This window comes from Bufo bufo, chromosome 6, assembly GCF_905171765.1.
Source record: "Bufo bufo chromosome 6, aBufBuf1.1, whole genome shotgun sequence".
NCBI lineage: Eukaryota > Metazoa > Chordata > Amphibia > Anura > Bufonidae > Bufo > Bufo bufo.
The window spans coordinates 436041533-436060533 of record NC_053394.1 but is presented as its reverse complement, the minus strand read 5'-3'; the positions used below and the strand labels follow the sequence as shown (position 1 = coordinate 436060533).

The following is a 19001-nucleotide window of genomic DNA, read 5'->3' as shown; positions in this document are numbered from 1 at the left end:
TTCATGTTGTTTACAATATCGATTTAAGGGCTGGTTAGCAAGATCTTACTGATCTTGTAGCCAAATTATATAGGGGATGATCATGTTATTATTCTAAAGGGAGAGTATTATTTTACAATATAACAGTCTCCATCAGCAACTATTATACGTTTAGGGGTGCGTGGCGCCGGACACCTTCTTTCTTTTTCCGGTGGCTAAGGTTGTATTTTTTCCTGCTTTCTATTTCACTAAATGTGATAGTGCCTATACTTCACACCAACCCACCCTGGCAGCCTGCTCGATCCCCCTCTCTCCTACATCCTTTGCCTAATCCTCCATAACACAAATAAATATATTGAATACCTTTATTCCTTCTATTTCTCCGTCCGACCTCTGGCGCCCTTCCGTGCCGTTCATTCATGATCCTCTTACTGATAAACTTTCAGAAGAGGTAATCTGTTTGACCGACACACTCTAATTTGTTTTTATTTTTTCTCATCTGTACTACGTATCTGGTGTCCATCATCATTCGTAGACTCCAGACTGATACATTGTAACGGACTGTCAGGACTGCACAGTGACTCTGTGAGAAGTACTAGGATAGGTTTTAAGCCAATAGACATTAATGGTGTTTCTGTTCATTGTTGGAAAGCAGAGATCTTGAAAATGTTGAAGAAAGGAAACAGTCAATCAGAAAGTTGCAGAACTTTTCATTATTTACAGGGAAAACGCTGGCCCTTTAAGCGAAGAAACATTTTTTGAAATTGTGTTTCTGTCGTCCGAGATAAGATTAATAGAAATGAGGCTTATTGGAGTTCTGGGAAATGTCTCCGGGCCCCCGAAATGTCTTTCTATAACGTCTTAGAACACAGGGCGACCTTGGCAGAGGTTCACGGCAGGACTATTGTGTGGAGAAGGACGGAGTGTTCCAGGACGGAACGTTCCCGGCGCCCCCTCAGAAGAAAGTAAAAAACCTATTCACTTGCATCCTGGAGACCCCATCAGGAGACAATAACTGGAAAATACAGAGCTGCGCTCACTATTCTGCTGGTGCAGTCACTGTGTTCATACATTACTTATCCTGTACTGATCCTGAGTTACATCCTGTATTATACTCCAGAGCTGCACTCACTATTCTGCTGGTACAGTCACTGTGTACATACATTACTTATCCCGTACTGATCCTGAGTTACATCCTGTATTATACTCCAGAGCTGCACTCACTATTCTGCTGGTACAGTCACTGTGCACATACATTACTTATCCTGTACTGATCCTGAGTTACATCCTGTATTATACTCCAGAGCTGCACTCACTATTCTGCTGGTGCAGTCACTGTGTACATACATTACTTATCCTGTACTGATCCTGAGTTACATCCTGCATTATACTCCAGAGCTGCACTCACTATTCTGCTGGTGCAGTCACTGTGTACATACGTTACTTATCCTGTACTGATCCTGAGTTACATCCTGTATTATACTCCAGAGCTGCACTCACTATTCTGCTGGTGCAGTCTCTGTGTACACTGTGGGGGGTGGTGTTTCAGATCTGTCAGGATTAGTGATGTCACAGGAGTAATGTAAAGTCAGACTCCTGGAAAAATTGGCAATATTTGGCACTTATGCACCTCCTCACTCTCTTTCTCCCTGACAGGTGTCTGAATGGGGTCCCCGCTAGGGCTTAGGTGGTCTTGTAGGTCATTCCAGGCCTGTGTCATGTGATACCAGTGCAGGATTCCCTGCGGCTCACAAAATTGAGAACTTGCAACTGACGACCGCCACACCGTAACCCACCGCGCCGCCTGCACACACAGCGCCTGCTGGTCACAGATCTTCTTGTAGTTTGTTTTGTAATTTTTTAATGAGATTATTTTTGACTTTTTCCACCATAATTACACTCAGGATAACGATGCAATGTTTCAGAGTGTTAGATTTTGGGAGTGCGTCCGAAGCTGAGTCGTCTGATCCCGATGACGCAGGCGTTAATCTTTATCCGGTCACCTCATTAATCAGCCAGCGCCGATTGAAGGCTTAAAGGGGCCACATTACCTGTAGCGGGACGGACATTAGACATGACCTGGCAGTGAATCACCGGCTCGCTAGCATTTCATAGCAACACATATTGGTAGCGGGCTCTCTAGTGTTTCATGGTGGATCATCTCTGGTAGCACGCTCTCTAGTGTTTCATGGTGGATCATCTCTGGTAGCGGGCTCTCTAGTGTTTCATGGTGGATCATCTCTGGTAGCGGGCTCTCTAGTGTTTCATGGTAGATCATCTCTGGTAGCGGGCTCTCTAGTGTTTCATGGTGGATCATCTCTGGTAGCGGGCTCTCTAGGGTTTCATGGTGGATCATCTCTGGTAGCGGGCTCTCTAGTGTTTCATGGTGGATCATCTCTGGTAGCGGGCTCTCTCGTGTTTCATGGTGGATCATCTCTGGTAGCGGGCTCTCTAGTGTTTCATGGTGGATCATCTCTGGTAGCGGGCTCTCTAGGGTTTCATGGTGGATCATCTCTGGTAGCGGGCTCTCTAGGGTTTCATGGTGGATCATCTCTGGTAGCGGGCTCTCTAGGGTTTCATGGTGGATCATCTCTGGTAGCACGCTCTCTAGGGTTTCATGGTGGATCATCTCTGGTAGCGGGCTCTCTAGTGTTTCATGGTGGATCATCTCTGGTAGCGGGCTCTCTAGTGTTTCATGGTAGATCATCTCTGGTAGCGGGCTCTCTAGTGTTTCATGGTGGATCATCTCTGGTAGCGGGCTCTCTAGTGTTTCATGGTGGATCATCTCTGGTAGCGGGCTCTCTAGTGTTTCATGGTGGATCATCTCTGGTAGCGGGCTCTCTAGTGTTTCATGGTGGATCATCTCTGGTAGCACGCTCTCTAGTGTTTCATGGTGGATCATCTCTGGTAGCGGGCTCTCTAGTGTTTCATGGTGGATCATCTCTGGTAGCGGGCTCTCTAGTGTTTCATGGTAGATCATCTCTGGTAGCGGGCTCTCTAGTGTTTCATGGTGGATCATCTCTGGTAGCGGGCTCTCTAGGGTTTCATGGTGGATCATCTCTGGTAGCGGGCTCTCTAGGGTTTCATGGTGGATCATCTCTGGTAGCGGGCTCTCTAGTGTTTCATGGTGGATCATCTCTGGTAGCGGGCTCTCTCGTGTTTCATGGTGGATCATCTCTGGTAGCGGGCTCTCTAGTGTTTCATGGTGGATCATCTCTGGTAGCGGGCTCTCTAGTGTTTCATGGTAGATCATCTCTGGTAGCGGGCTCTCTAGTGTTTCATGGTGGATCATCTCTGGTAGCGGGCTCTCTAGGGTTTCATGGTGGATCATCTCTGGTAGCGGGCTCTCTAGGGTTTCATGGTGGATCATCTCTGGTAGCGGGCTCTCTAGGGTTTCATGGTGGATCATCTCTGGTAGCGGGCTCTCTAGGGTTTCATGGTGGATCATCTCTGGTAGCGGGCTTTCTAGGGTTTCATGGTGGATCATCTCTGGTAGCGGGCTCTCTAGTGTTTCATGGTGGATCATCTCTGGTAGCGGGCTCTCTAGTGTTTCATGGTGGATCATCTCTGGTGTCACGCTCTCTCGTGATTAAATTGCTGAAGACAATCTGATTATTCTGATTAGTTTGGTTTTACCTGGAGCCTCCTCCTCACGGCTTCCTGATCTCCAGGAACGACTTTCCTCCACAATTACGATGTTTGAGGACCTGATGTCAGCGCACCGCAGTTATTTTGGGTCTGTAGAGCAGCCGTAAAAATTGTAATTCTCATGGGAGACTAATTGCATCGGGTGTGGGGGTATTTATTCGTCATTTATTCATACTCCTAAAGAGCCTGAGAATTAGAATTAACCCTTTCGACATTACCAGATAACTGGAAAGTCAGACTCCTGGAAAAATTTGCAATATTTGGCCAGATAACTGGTTTTACAAGGTTTTCAGAATATATATAGTCGGAGGCTGCAGACCCCCACCTAATACTTCCCACTTCTGAAGGTTTGTTTCCATGTTTCAGTCTAGACAATCCTCTGTGAGCTAAACACAATCTCTCTGCTGATATTTTGTTACATTTTACCTGCACTGATACATTGTATCAGTCTGGAGTCCAGGCTGTTTCTATCACACTCTCTAGAATGGATGCAACTGTAACAAATCCTCAGCTGTACAACGTATTAGGCCAGGATGGATTTTAGCCTCTGGTTTTAAACAACAGTGCTCACATTCACTTACAGCAAGCAGAGAGTGCAGATATGTATTTTGCTGAAACAATGATTGGTCCTTAGATTAAATTATTTGGTTACAAGGTGCCCGCTCAGCCGCGCCAATGTTGCACTGAACGAGGATGCGGGTATTTTCACTGCAGAGCGTCGCATCTCGCCGCATGACATATGGCCATTATACTGAGGCCTTCGCCGTAAAGCTCCTTAATGGTGGATTATATACTCAGTGCTGGATCGGGAATATTATAGGGGATGATCCTCCTGACAGCCGGTGAACTGTGTCAGCACATCCACCATCAGGAAGGAACCAGGACAATAACCCTCATCAGGCGCCCATGAATGAGTGTTACCCACAGCATCCAATCACATCTGCTGGACTGCCCCTTTAAGAAAGCCCCCAGTGGATAACGATGCACGGGTTATATTGTCACCACACGTTTCACGGACAACGAAGATCTTCATAATCCCCTCCTGAAATAACTACAAACCGTCATAAATCCGAAAATGAGACTTGATGACCGCGCTGGGGGAGGGGGTCGCGGTAGATGGCTGCTTCTCGGTGGTTTGAAAGGAGGGGGAGGGGAAATAGTGCAACTGAAAAACAAGCGTATCACAGGGGACACAGGCAGTCACTCTTTAATTTCTCATCATTTTCAACATCTCTGCTTGCTGTCAAGCATTTTCCAGAGGTTCCTGAGCTAATACTTGTAATAGTTCAGTCTTAGGCTACATGCACACGAACGTTGTTTGTTTCCGTGTCCGTTCCGATTTTTGGTTTTTTTTTGCGGATAGGATGCGGACCCATTCATTTCAATGGGTCTGCAAAAAATGCGGACAGCACACCATGTACTGTCCGCATCAGTATGTCCGTTCCGTAGCCCTGCAAAAAAATAGAACATGTCCTATTCTTGTCCGTTTTAGGCATTGTTATAAAGGATCCGCAAAAAAAAACGGATGGTATATGGATGTCATCCGTTTTTTTTTCTTTTTTTGCGGACCGCAAAACACTTACGGTTGTGTGCATGTAGCCTTATGGACAGGTTTTAAATTCTACACAGTTTTCAAGATCTATGCTTGCTGTCAATAAATATAGACCTTGTCCAGAGCCTAAAAACCCATTTTGATCTACCACTTTTCACAGCTGAGGGTTTGTTACATTTTTATTCAGCCTACACCATCCTGTGATGTAAACAGCTCAGCAGCAGACATCGCTGTCGGGATGGTTTGTTACAATGTGTCAGTGCAGGTAACCTGTATCACACTGGAATCCCCAGAGGATTGTGCAGACTGGATCCTTGGTAACAAACAGCTGTGAACAAGGATGTTCCTTGTCACTGACGGCAAACAGAGATATTGAAAATGTCCTATGTTGCAGTCTCGGGATATATCAGAGGATCTGTCTACACGTGTCCGCACTCCGGGGCCCCACAGACATCACCGATGTAAGATCTTACCCAGCAGCCACCAGGGCAGAAGAAGTGGAAATATCTGGGTGGGACTAATGTAAGGACTATGCACGGCGCCGCCGCGCATAGAGAGAGAGTGCGCGGTGGCGCCGCCGCGTATAGAGAGTGAGTGCGCGGTGGCGCCGCCGCGTATAGAGAGTGCGCGGTGGCGCCGCCGCGTATAGAGAGAGAGTGCGCGGTGGCGCCGCCGCGTATAGAGAGAGAGTGCGCGGTGGCGCCGCCGCGTATAGAGAGAGAGTGCGCGGTGGCGCCGCCGCGTATAGAGAGAGAGTGCGCGGTGGCGCCGCCGCGTATAGAGAGAGAGTGCGCGGTGGCGCCGCCGCGTATAGAGAGAGTGCGCGGCGCTGCTCTTCTTGCCCTGTATGCTGGCTGTACATGGAGACACCTGCTCACAAGTAGTTGTTCTTACGCCGCCCCTGTCGTCTTGCTGTGATTAGTAGATAATAGGAGGGATATTTCGGTTTGATCGCAGCCGCCACCTGTGTTTATTTTCGGTAGATGAGACCGCGGCTGCCGAGACTCTGAACAGTGGAGGCCGCCGCTGCCTTTGAAGTGGGAGAGCTCGCCACCCCTTTGTTTCATGCAGTTATATAAAGGCATCCCTGCCATCTGTGAGCCATATGTAGGCAGCCAGAAAGTTACTGCTTTGTGGAATATTTTGGGGCAGTAAATTCCCGGTTTTGAGGGGTAATTATAATCATTAGCAGTAAAGTACCCTAGTAAGATAGCTTTAAGAGTTCAGTCATAGTCAGATGTCAGCAAAGTGTGGGTAAATCCTTCAAAGAGTAGAAAGAAATATAGATGTGGCAGAATTAGAGGACACAGGAGCAGAAGGTCGGAAGGATCTGAGAAAGGCAACTGCCGGATATTATGGAGACTTTTTGTGGTTGTGGCCTACCTTAGGTTGGTCCATCTCCAAGGAACTTGCTCAGTGCTCTCACTCTCCAAAGGCCTCTTGGTCAAGATTTATATGAGAGAGTCTTGGTCAGTTTAAAAGGTGATGAAGGGAGTAGTTCAATATGAAGGGTGGGGAAGAGAGAATTAGTCAATATAAATGGTGGTGAAGCAAGTCTTGGTCAGTTTGAAAGGTAGGTAGGATAGTCTTGGTAAATCTGAAGGATGGGGAAGAGAGTCTTGGTCAATTGAAAAGGTGAGGAAGATAGGCAAGGTAAATAGGAAGGGTGGGGAAGAGAGTTAAGCTCAGTATGAGGATGAAGGAACAGAATCAAGGTCAATGTGGAAGGGTGTATTGATCAGTATAAGGGATGAGATAGAGAGTCTTAGTCAATATGAAGGGTTGGGGAGAGAGTCTTAGTCAATATGAAGGGTTGGGGAGAGAGTCTTAGTCAATATGAAGGGTAGGGAAGAGGGTCTTGATCAATATGAAGGGTTGGGGAGAGAATATTGGTCAATATGAAGGCCTAGGAAGCGAGTCTTGATGAATATGAAGGGCGAGGAAGAGAGTCTTGATGAATATGAAGGGGTTGGGGAGAGAATATTGGTCAATATGAAGGGTAGGGAAGAGGGTCTTGATGAATATGAAGGGCGAGGAAGAGAGTCTTGATGAATATGAAGGGGTTGGGGAGAGAATATTGGTCAATATGAAGGGCGAGGAAGAGAGTCTTGATGAATATGAAGGGCGAGGAAGAGAGTCTTGATGAATATGAAGGGGTTGGGGAGAGAATATTGGGCTTTATGAGGGACAAGAAGACAGGATAAACATATAAGACACACAAGGAGGTATTATGCAAAACACACGATCTACTAGATGAGGCTTATAGACTTTTCTTGATTATTCTCTCCCAAAACCCATTGTGTGACCCTAGTTTGATACATAAGAGATAAAACCTGTGTTAACATGTGATCAGACTTCCCTCTGATGGTCAGCAGATCCCTCGGTCCCACAGGCAATGTTACTCTGAAGTGACCCTGTGTCACACCCACGAACCCCCACCAAGGACAACAAGCTTAGGGATCTGCACAAATGCCACTACTGCGAGGGGTTGTCTCCTTCAGAGATTTCTCTTCCCTCACACAGATGAAGATAGGACAAAAAGGCTGAAGGAAGGAGCGAGTCCTGTCCACGTTGCCCTCTGTACATCTGCGCTGTCAGCTCTACGCCTCTGCTCGATGCCAGAACGCCGCACTGCATGTGCCAGCATAGTGCGAGTAAACCAGTAATTAGATTTAGGCGTTTAGGAAAACACTGAAGGGCTGCGTGACTTTGTCTTATCTCATACTAAAAGAGCTGGAGCGTGATGGACAGCGACACGCGGTGGGCTCTCGACGGTGACTACATTGATTAGAGTGGTCCCTTTAATTAAAACATTTCCATAGACTCATATATAATTCATAGGGCAAGAAGAAGCAGATATCTGCGAATAAAGAGAGCCGCGTCGGCCATGGTCATGTGAGATGTGGGGGTTTTCGCTGGTTACCCAGAGAGTCTACGACCGGCTTGTGAATATGGAATACACCTAACTTCACAGGAAATTAGTCATGTAACCACCAGGAGGCGATAGAGAGCGCAGGGGTAGCCATGGCTGGGACTATACAGGGACTTTTTTAATACTTCCTATGTGATCTATGTCATGTTCAGAACATGGCGTCTTCAGTCCTAGACTTTGGTGCCACGAGTTGTGTCCATTGCCTTCATTCTGTATAGGGCAGCCGTCACCACAAGGTCCCACAATACTTTCATTCATCCATGAGCCCCACGTACCAGCGCCTTTCAGAAGTCTCCATCTGGCCCCAGCCTTACCGTGCTCATCCCTCCAGCAGTCACACGATGTGTTAATGACGCCACGTGCTAACAATTGCCGCCTCGGATATCGCAACGCTAATCCCTTGAGAATTTCCCTGCTGCTTCCAGTCCATGACAACAGATGGAGAAGCTTTTGTTTCTACCTCCATCAGGGAAGGCTCGGCCTGTGCAACTCTGGGCCTCCCCATCTTCCTTTGGGACTTGGACTATGGAAAACATTGTATTTTTAGGGCAGAAATTGGACATTTTCTAAATTCCTGTCATTCCTAAACGCCTAGTAGTAATCTCCAGACATCTCACATTGTAATGGACATAGAGAAAGTGCAGCTCTGAGTAAAAACACTGACGGTAGACTCGGTGGTTGCCACGAAACCGCACAATAGCCGGGAAAACAAAGATCCTAATATTGGTCCTTTTCTCTACTAACATAAATCAGGTATCATAAATCAGCTGGGCTCAGTGCCCCCCACCCCCCTGCAGAAAAATATAACCACCCCCCATGTACAAGAATATAACTACTATAATACTGCTCCTATGTACAAGAATATAACTACTATAATACTGCTCCTATGTACAAGAATATATCTACTATAATACTGCTCCTATGTACAAGAATATAACTACTATAATACTGCCTCCTATGTACAAGAATATAACTACTATAATACTGCTCCTATATACAAGAATATAACTACTATAATACTGCTCCTATGTACAAGAATATAACTACTATAATACTGCTCCTATGTACAAGAATATAACTACTATAATACTGCCTCCTATGTACAAGAATATAACTACTATAATACTGCTCCTATGTGCAAGAATATAACTACTATAATACTGCTCCTATGTACAAGAATATAACTACTATAATACTGCTCCTATGTACAATAATATAACTACTATAATACTGCCTCCTATGTACAAGAATATAACTACTATAATACTGCTCCTATGTACAAGAATATAACTACTACAATACTGCCTACTATGTACAAGAATATAACTACTATAATACTGCTCCTATGTACAAGAATAATACTACTATAATACTGCTCCTATGTACAAGAATATCACTGCTATAATACTGCTCCTATGTACAAGAATATCACTGCTATAATACTGCTCCTATGTACAAGAATATAACTACTATAATACTGCTCCTATATACAAGAATATAACTACTATAATACTGCCCCTATGTACAAGAATATAACTACTATAATACTGCCTCCTATGTACAAGAATATAACTACTATAATACTGCTCCTATGTGCAAGAATATAACTACTATAATACTGCCTCCTATGTACAAGAATATAACTACTATAATACTGCTCCTATGTACAAGAATATAACTACTACAATACTGCCTACTATGTACAAGAATATAACTACTATAATACTGCTCCTATGTACAAGAATATCACTGCTATAATACTGCTCCTATGTACAATAATATAACTACTATAATACTGCTCCTATGTACAAGAATATAACTACTATAATACTGCTCCTATGTACAAGAATATAACTACTATAAAACTGCTCCTATGTACAAGAATATAACTACTATAATACTGCTCCTATGTACAAGAATATAACTACTATAATACTGCCTCCTATGTACAAGAATATAACTACTATAATACTGCCTCCTATGTACAGGAATATAACTACTATAATACTGCCTCCTATGTACAAGAATATAACTACTATAATACTGCTCCTATGTACAAGAATATAACTACTATAATACTGCTCCTATGTACAAGAATATAACTACTATAATACTGCTCCTATGTACAAGAATATAACTACTATAATACTGCTCCTATGTACAAGAATATAACTACTATAATACTGCCTCCTATGTACAAGAATATAACTACTATAATACTGCTCCTATGTACAAAAGTATAACTACTATAATACTGCCTCCTATGTACAAGAATATAACTACTATAATACTACCTCCTATGTACAAGAATATAACTACTATAATAATGCCTCCTATGTACAAGAATATAACTACTATAATACTGCTCCTATGTACAAGAATATAACTACTATAATACTGCTCCTATGTACAAGAATATAACTACTATAATACTGCCTCCTATGTACAAGAATATAACTACTATAATACTGCCTCCTATGTACAAGAATATAACTACTATAATACTGCTCCAATGTACAAGAATATAACTACTATAATACTGCCTCTAATGTACAAGAATATAACTACTATAATACTGCCTCCTATGTACAAGAATATAACTACTATAATACTGCTCCTATGTACAAGAATATAACTACTATAATACTGCCTCCTATGTACAAGAATATAACTACTATAATACTGCTCCTATGTACAAGAATATAGCTACTATAATACTGCCTCCTATGTACAAGAATATAGCTACTATAATACTGCCTCCTATGTACAAGAATATAGCTACTATAATACTGCTCCTATGTACAAGAATATAACTACTATAATACTGCTCCTATGTACAAGAATATAACTACTATAATACTGCCTCCTATGTACAAGAATATAACTACTATAATACTGCTCCTATGTACAAGAATATAACTACTATAATACTGCTCCTATGTACAAGAATATAACTACTATAATACTGCCTCCTATGTACAAGAATATAACTACTATAATACTGCCCCTATGTACAAGAATATAACTACTATAATACTGCTCCTATGTACAAGAATATAACTACTATAATACTGCTCCTATGTATGGAACTCATAGTGTAGTATAATTTTGATATGTGACTCTAGTGCAGTATAGTAGGTTAATAGCTCTTGTTATGGAGTGCACTTACTTTTGCACTTGTGTGTGTGTGTGTGGTGCAGCTCATCTGTCTCTGAGGACTGACCTCTCCCCCAGTTCTGTTTAGTATTTCATGTGTTAAGCGTCTGGCTGTGTGGCGCTCTACACGCCTTGACACGTGACCTCCAAAAAGTTTAGGCTCCGGCTGACATTTGAAGATTCTTGGAGATAAACATCTGCATGAGTTTTGGCTCGCTGTCACATGATCCGGGGGCGTCATGTGATCCCTGCTGTTGTGCAATTGACATCACAGAGACCTTATAAAGTCAAAAACATTCCCTCCGGGCTCTGAAATAAAGCAGTATTCATCTATTACTGCTGACAACCTGCCTGTATATCCTGTCTGAGAGGTTGTCACAGCCCCGCCCCCTGCTGATGACATCACTGATATAATGACATGTGATCAGACATGAGATCCACACACCTTATACTACAGGAACATCTATTCATCTATTACTGCTGACAACCTGCCTGTATATCCTGTCTGAGAGGTAGTCACAGCCCCGCCCCCTGCTGATGACATCACTGATATAATGACATGTGATCAGACATGAGATCCACACACCTTATACTACAGGAACATCTATTCATCTATTACTGCTGACAACCTGCCTGTATATCCTGTCTGAGAGGTAGTCACAGCCCCGCCCCCTGCTGATGACATCACTGATATAATGACATGTGATCAGACATGAGACCCACACACCTTATACTACAGGAACATCTATTCATCTATTACTGCTGACAACCTGCCTGTATATCCTGTCTGAGAGGTAGTCACAGCCCCGCCCCCTGCTGATGACATCACTGATATAATGACATGTGATCAGACATGGGATCCACACACCTTATACTACAGGAACATCTATTCATCTATTACTGCTGACAACCTGCCTGTATATCCTGTCTGAGAGGTTGTCACAGCCCCGCCCCCTGCTGATGACATCACTGATATAATGACATGTGATCAGACATGAGATCCACACACCTTATACTACAGGAACATCTATTCATCTATTACTGCTGACAACCTGCCTGTATATCCTGTCTGAGAGGTAGTCACAGCCCCGCCCCCTGCTGATGACATCACTGATATAATGACATGTGATCAGACATGAGATCCACACACCTTATACTACAGGAACATCTATTCATCTATTACTGCTGACAACCTGCCTGTATATCCTGTCTGAGAGGTAGTCACAGCCCCGCCCCCTGCTGATGACATCACTGATATAATGACATGTGATCAGACATGAGATCCACACACCTTATACTACAGGAACATCTATCCATCTATTACTGCTGACAACCTGCCTGTATATCCTGTCTGAGAGGTAGTCACAGCCCCGCCCCCTGCTGATGACATCACTGATATAATGACATGTGATCAGACATGGGATCCACACACCTTATACTACAGGAACATCTATTCATCTATTACTGCTGACAACCTGCCTGTATATCCTGTCTGAGAGGTTGTCACAGCCCCGCCCCCTGCTGATGACATCACTGATATAATGACATGTGATCAGACATGAGATCCACACACCTTATACTACAGGAACATCTATTACTGCTGACAACCTGCCTGTATATCCTGTCTGAGAGGTTGTCACAGCCCCGCCCCCTGCTGATGACATCACTGATATAATGACATGTGATCAGACATGAGATCCACACACCTTATACTACAGGAACATCTATTCATCTATTACTGCTGACAACCTGTCTGTATATCCTGTCTGAGAGGTAGTCACAGCCCCGCCTCCTGCTGATGACATCACTGATATAATGACATGTGATCAGACATGAGATCCACACTCCTTATACTACAGGAACATCTATTCATCTATTACTGCTGACAACCTGTCTGTATATCCTGTCTGAGAGGTAGTCACAGCCCCGCCCCCTGCTGATGACATCACTGATATAATGACATGTGATCAGACATGAGATCCACACTCCTTATACTACAGGAACATCTATTCATCTATTACTGCTGACAACCTGCCTGTATATCCTGTCTGAGAGGTAGTCACAGCCCCGCCCCCTGCTGATGACATCACTGATATAATGACATGTGATCAGACATGAGATCCACACACCTTATACTACAGGAACATCTATTCATCTATTACTGCTGACAACCTGCCTGTATATCCTGTCTGAGAGGTAGTCACAGCCCCGCCCCTGCTGATGACATCACTGATGTGATCAGACATGAGATCCACACACCTTATACTACAGGAACATCTATTCATCTATTACTGCTGACAACCTGCCTGTATATCCTGTCTGAGAGGTAGTCACAGCCCCGCCCCCTGCTGATGACATCACTGATATAATGACATGTGATCAGACATGAGATCCACACACCTTATACTACAGGAACATCTATTACTGCTGACAACCTGCCTGTATATCCTGTCTGAGAGGTAGTCACAGCCCCGCCCCCTGCTGATGACATCACTGATATAATGACATGTGATCAGACATGGGATCCACACACCTTATACTACAGGAACATCTATCCATCTATTACTGCTGACAACCTGCCTGTATATCCTGTCTGAGAGGTAGTCACAGCCCCGCCCCCTGCTGATGACATCACTGATATAATGACATGTGATCAGACATGAGATCACACACCTTATACTACAGGAACATCTATTCATCTATTACTGCTGACAACCTGCCTGTATATCCTGTCTGAGAGGTAGTCACAGCCCCGCCCCTGCTGATGACATCACTGATATAATGACATGTGATCAGACATGGGATCCACACTCCTTATACTACAGGAACATCTATTCATCTATTACTGCTGACAACCTGCCTGTATATCCTGTCTGAGAGGTAGTCACAGCCCCGCCCCCTGCTGATGACATCACTGATATAATGACATGTGATCAGACATGAGATCCACACATTGCGGTGTAATACTAGGCGTGGTGCAGACGCAGATTCTGGGATAGATAATTCCATGAAGGTTGACTTGTTGCCTAGCGACAGCACAGGGTCACCGTCCTTTTAGTGGACGCCCTATTATTATTCCGTCTCCGTTTTCCGCTGTCCTGATTCATGGCGCCATTTCCAGCTGACTCAGGACGGGGGATTCCCATCATTCTTGTCCCGTCAGTCCGGTAGCTGTATAGTCATAGATTTCCAGATCACAGGAGGCAGAAGGATCAATAAGCGACCGCCACATGTCAGCCCTGAGATATGGCCGCAATTCCGGTGCGGATAGCATGGCGGTAGACGCTATAATTAAGTGCTGGCCGTTAAACGCTCTGATGGGTTAACTCTTTGACCTCTGGAATCAGATTTATGAAAAAAAATCTTAAAGGGCAACTCTAATTTATTATTTTTTATCTGTTCTGGGGAAAGCTGGGTGGGAACCAGTATGGCTGCCCTTACCGCTTAGACGCTACTTCCCAGTTTGCCTTCATTCAGTATCGTTGTCACCTAGTTCTCTAAGATCTAGACCTGCGGCTCTCCAGCTGTTGTAAAACTACAACTCCCACCATGCCCTGCTGTAGGCTGATAGCTGTAGGTACTCTGGGTATGCTGGGAGTTGTAGTTTTGCAACATCTGGAGAGCCTCAGGTGGGCCATCCGTGAAGTAGAATATCTAGTAATGCAGCACGCACTATCCGGGGGCCAGCGACTCCGAGGGTCCTGATTCGGCAACCAGTAACGCTCCAACTGAAAGCCGCACATGCTGTGAGTGTGTGTTGTATCATTAGTAGGACTACAAATCCCAGCATTGCTGATTCCAGCGGGGACCCTCATCTATATGTGGCTGCTAAGATGAGCCCTCGCTCCGGAGGACCCGGCCCGTCCGTTGACTTTGTGTAATACTTCACTTAGCCTGTGGGGGTGCTGCAGGCAGACTGAACACTTAGCGCCGGCTTTTGCCTGCATATTGCAGATTTTCTGTGCTTTCTTTGCTGGTGTCGCGTGCCGCTAACCGCTCTCCATCCTTCTTGCAGTACAGAATCGGACAGCTCTATATGATCAGCAAGCACAGTCACGAGCAGAGCGACCGAGGAGAAGGCGTGGAGGTCGTACAGAACGAGCCCTACGAGGACCCGGTGCACGGCCCGGGACAGCTCACCGAGAAGAGAGTCTACCTGAACAGGTACGGCTGCGAATACCTCATTCAATAGCACGCAGGGCCGCCTTCAAGATCTCTGCTAGCTGTCAGTGAAGACTGTATCCCAGATGAAGGTTTAATAGTCCACACAGTCTGATACATTGTAACAGACCCTCAGCTGTGAGAAGTATTAGATATATACAGGTCTGTATCATTATAGGCTGGATACATTGTAACAGACCCTCAGCTGTGAGAAGTATTAGATATATACAGGTCTGTATCATTATAGGCTGGATACACTGTAACAGACCCTCATCTGTGAGAAGTATTAGATTTGTGCAGGTTTGTATCATTATAGGCTGGATACACTGTAACAGACCCTCAGCTGTGAGAAGTATTAGATTTTTACAGGTCTGTATCATTATAGGCTGGATACATTGTAACAGACCCTCAGCTGTGAGAAGTATTAGATTTGTACAGGTCTGTATCATTATAGGCTGGATACATTGTAACAGACCCTCAGCTGTGAGAAGTATTAGATTTGTACAGGTCTGTATCATTATAGGCTGGATACTTTGTAACAGACCCTCATCTGTGAGAAGTATTAGATTTGTACAGGTCTGTATCATTATAGGCTGGATACACTGTAACAGACCCTCAGCTGTGAGAAGTATTAGATTTGTACAGGTCTGTATCATTATAGGCTAGATACACTGTAACAGACCCTCAGCTGTGAGAAGTATTAGATTTGTGCAGGTTTGTATCATTATAGGCTGGATACTTTGTAACAGACCCTCATCTGTGAGAAGTATTAGATTTGTACAGGTCTGTATCATTATAGGCTGGATACACTGTAACAGACCCTCAGCTGTGAGAAGTATTAGATTTGTACAGGTCTGTATCATTATAGGCTGGATACATTGTAACAGACCCTCAGCTGTGAGAAGTATTAGATTTGTACAGGTCTGTATCATTATAGGCTGGATACACTGTAACAGACCTTAGCTGTGAGAAGTATTAGATTTGTACAGGTCTGTATCATTATAGGCTAGATACACTGTAACAGACCCTCAGCTGTGAGAAGTATTAGATTTGTGCAGGTTTGTATCATTATAGGCTGGATACTTTGTAACAGACCCTCATCTGTGAGAAGTATTAGATTTGTACAGGTCTGTATCATTATAGGCTGGATACATTGTAACAGACCCTCAGCTGTGAGAAGTATTAGATTTGTACAGGTCTGTATCATTATAGGCTGGATACACTGTAACAGACCCTCAGCTGTGAGAAGTATTAGATTTGTACAGGTCTGTATCATTATAGGCTGGATACACTGTAACAGACCCTCAGCTGTGAGAAGTATTAGATTTGTACAGGTCTGGATACACTGTAACAGACCCTCGTGTTCAGAGCTGAGTTTCAGGACGGCATTGGCTCCGCTCCTGTGTGCAGTGACCTCTGCAGAGCATTCCTCCCCCGTGTGAGGAATGAGCTGCGGCTTGCAGAGTCTTGGTCACTGTGGTGCTGACACAGCAGAGTTGTGTTGTTGCTGGGAGAAGGGGGTGACCCTGGGGGTGTCACATGTGACCGGGGACGTGACGGATTAATAAGGATACTTTCTTGCACTCGTCTTCCACAACAATCCCCTCAGGAGCCGCGGCCGTCTCCTCAAGTTTTCTTCCACGGTGCAGAATTGCTGAGTTCAAGGTTCCCACCTCCATTACAGTGTCTTATATAAGCCGAGCGGCAGAGGACAACATCGGGATGGGGGGCCCGGGACTTCTCTAAAGGACAGTAGAAACTTTCCATTGCTCTGTGGTTTGCAGCTTTAAGGTTTTCCTGGCAAAGTCCGGAACATTATTTCCATAGCAATTGCAGTAGAGCGTTCCCGCCCTGCGTTCTGCTGTATTTACATCTCATGTTTGGGAGCACCGGCTGCGTCTCCATCTGCCGCTCTCCCCAAACCTCCTGCTTATTGCTGATAAACCCAGCTGTACTGAGAAGTGTATACAGATGACTAAAACCCGACCTCCCCTTCTCCTAAAATCCACTTAGCATAGTCAGAAAATATCAGACCGCTAAAATATAACGACTAAAATACAGCCAACTATGTACAAAAGTATAACTACTATAATACCGCCCCTATATAACTACTATAATGCTGCCTCCTATGTACAAGAATATGACTACTATAATACTGCTCCTATGTACAAGAATATAACTACTATAATACTGCTCCTATGTACAAGAATATAACTACTATAATACTGCTCCTATGTACAATAATATAACTACTATAATACTGCCTCCTATGTACAAGAATATAACTACTATAATACTGCCTCCTATGTACAAGAATATAACTACTACAATACTGCTCCTATGTACAAGTATATAACTACTATAATACTGCCTCCTATGTACAAGAATATAACTACTATAATACTGCTCCTATGTACAAGATTATAACTACTATAATACTGCCTCCTATGTACAAGAATATAACTACTATAATACTGCTCCTATGTACAAGAATATCACTACTATAATACTGCCTCCTATGTACAAGAATATAACTACTATAATACTGCTCATATGTACAAGAATATAACTACTATAATACTGCCTCCTATGTGCAAGAATATATCTACTATAATACTGCTCCTATGTACAAGAATATAACTACTATAATACTGCTCCTATGTACAAGAATATAACTACTATAATACTGCCTCCTATGTACAAGAATATAACTACTATAATACTGCTCCTATGTACAAGAATATAACTACTATAATACTGCTCCTATGTACAAGAATATAACTACTATAATACTGCTCCTATGTACAAGAATATAACTACTATAATACTGCTCCTATGTACAAGAATATAACTACTATAATACTGCCTCCTATGTGCAAGAATATATCTACTATAATACTGCCTCCTATGTACAAGAATATAACTACTATAATACTGCTCCTATGTACAAGAATATAACTACTATAATACTGCTCCTATGTACAAGAATATAACTACTATAATACTGCTCCTATGTACAAGAATATAACTACTATAATACTGCCTCCTATGTACAGGAATATAACTACTATAATACTGCTCCTATGTACAAGAATATAACTACTATAATACTGCCTCCTATGTACAAGAATATAACTACTATAATACTGCCTCCTATGTACAAGAATATAACTACTACAATACTGCTCCTATGTACAAGTATATAACTACTATAATACTGCCTCCTATGTACAAGAATATAACTACTATAATACTGCTCCTATGTACAAGATTATAACTACTATAATACTGTCTCCTATGTACAAGAATATAACTACTATAATACTGCTCCTATGTAGAAGAATATAACTACTATAATACTGCTCCTATGTACAAGAATATAACTACTATAATACTGCTCCTATGTACAAGAATATAACTACTATAATACTGCCTCCTATGTACAAGAATATAACTGCTATAATACTGCTCCTATGTACAAGAATATAACTACTATAATACTGCCTCCTATGTACAAGAATATAACTACTATAATACTGCTCCTATGTACAAGAATATCACTACTATAATACT

The 19001-nt window shown here is 43.3% G+C and overlaps 1 protein-coding gene across 2 annotated transcripts in view; it reads left to right on the top strand.

The window, feature by feature from the left end:
• PITPNC1 (phosphatidylinositol transfer protein cytoplasmic 1) overlaps nt 1–19001 on the top strand; it is an 86981-nt gene that overhangs the window by 33459 nt on the left and 34521 nt on the right. For both annotated transcript variants that reach the window (XM_040437432.1, XM_040437434.1), the window contains exon 2: nt 15283–15431. In XM_040437432.1, the coding sequence (XP_040293366.1) occupies nt 15283–15431 (149 nt within the window). The remainder of the gene's footprint in view (nt 1–15282; nt 15432–19001) is intronic.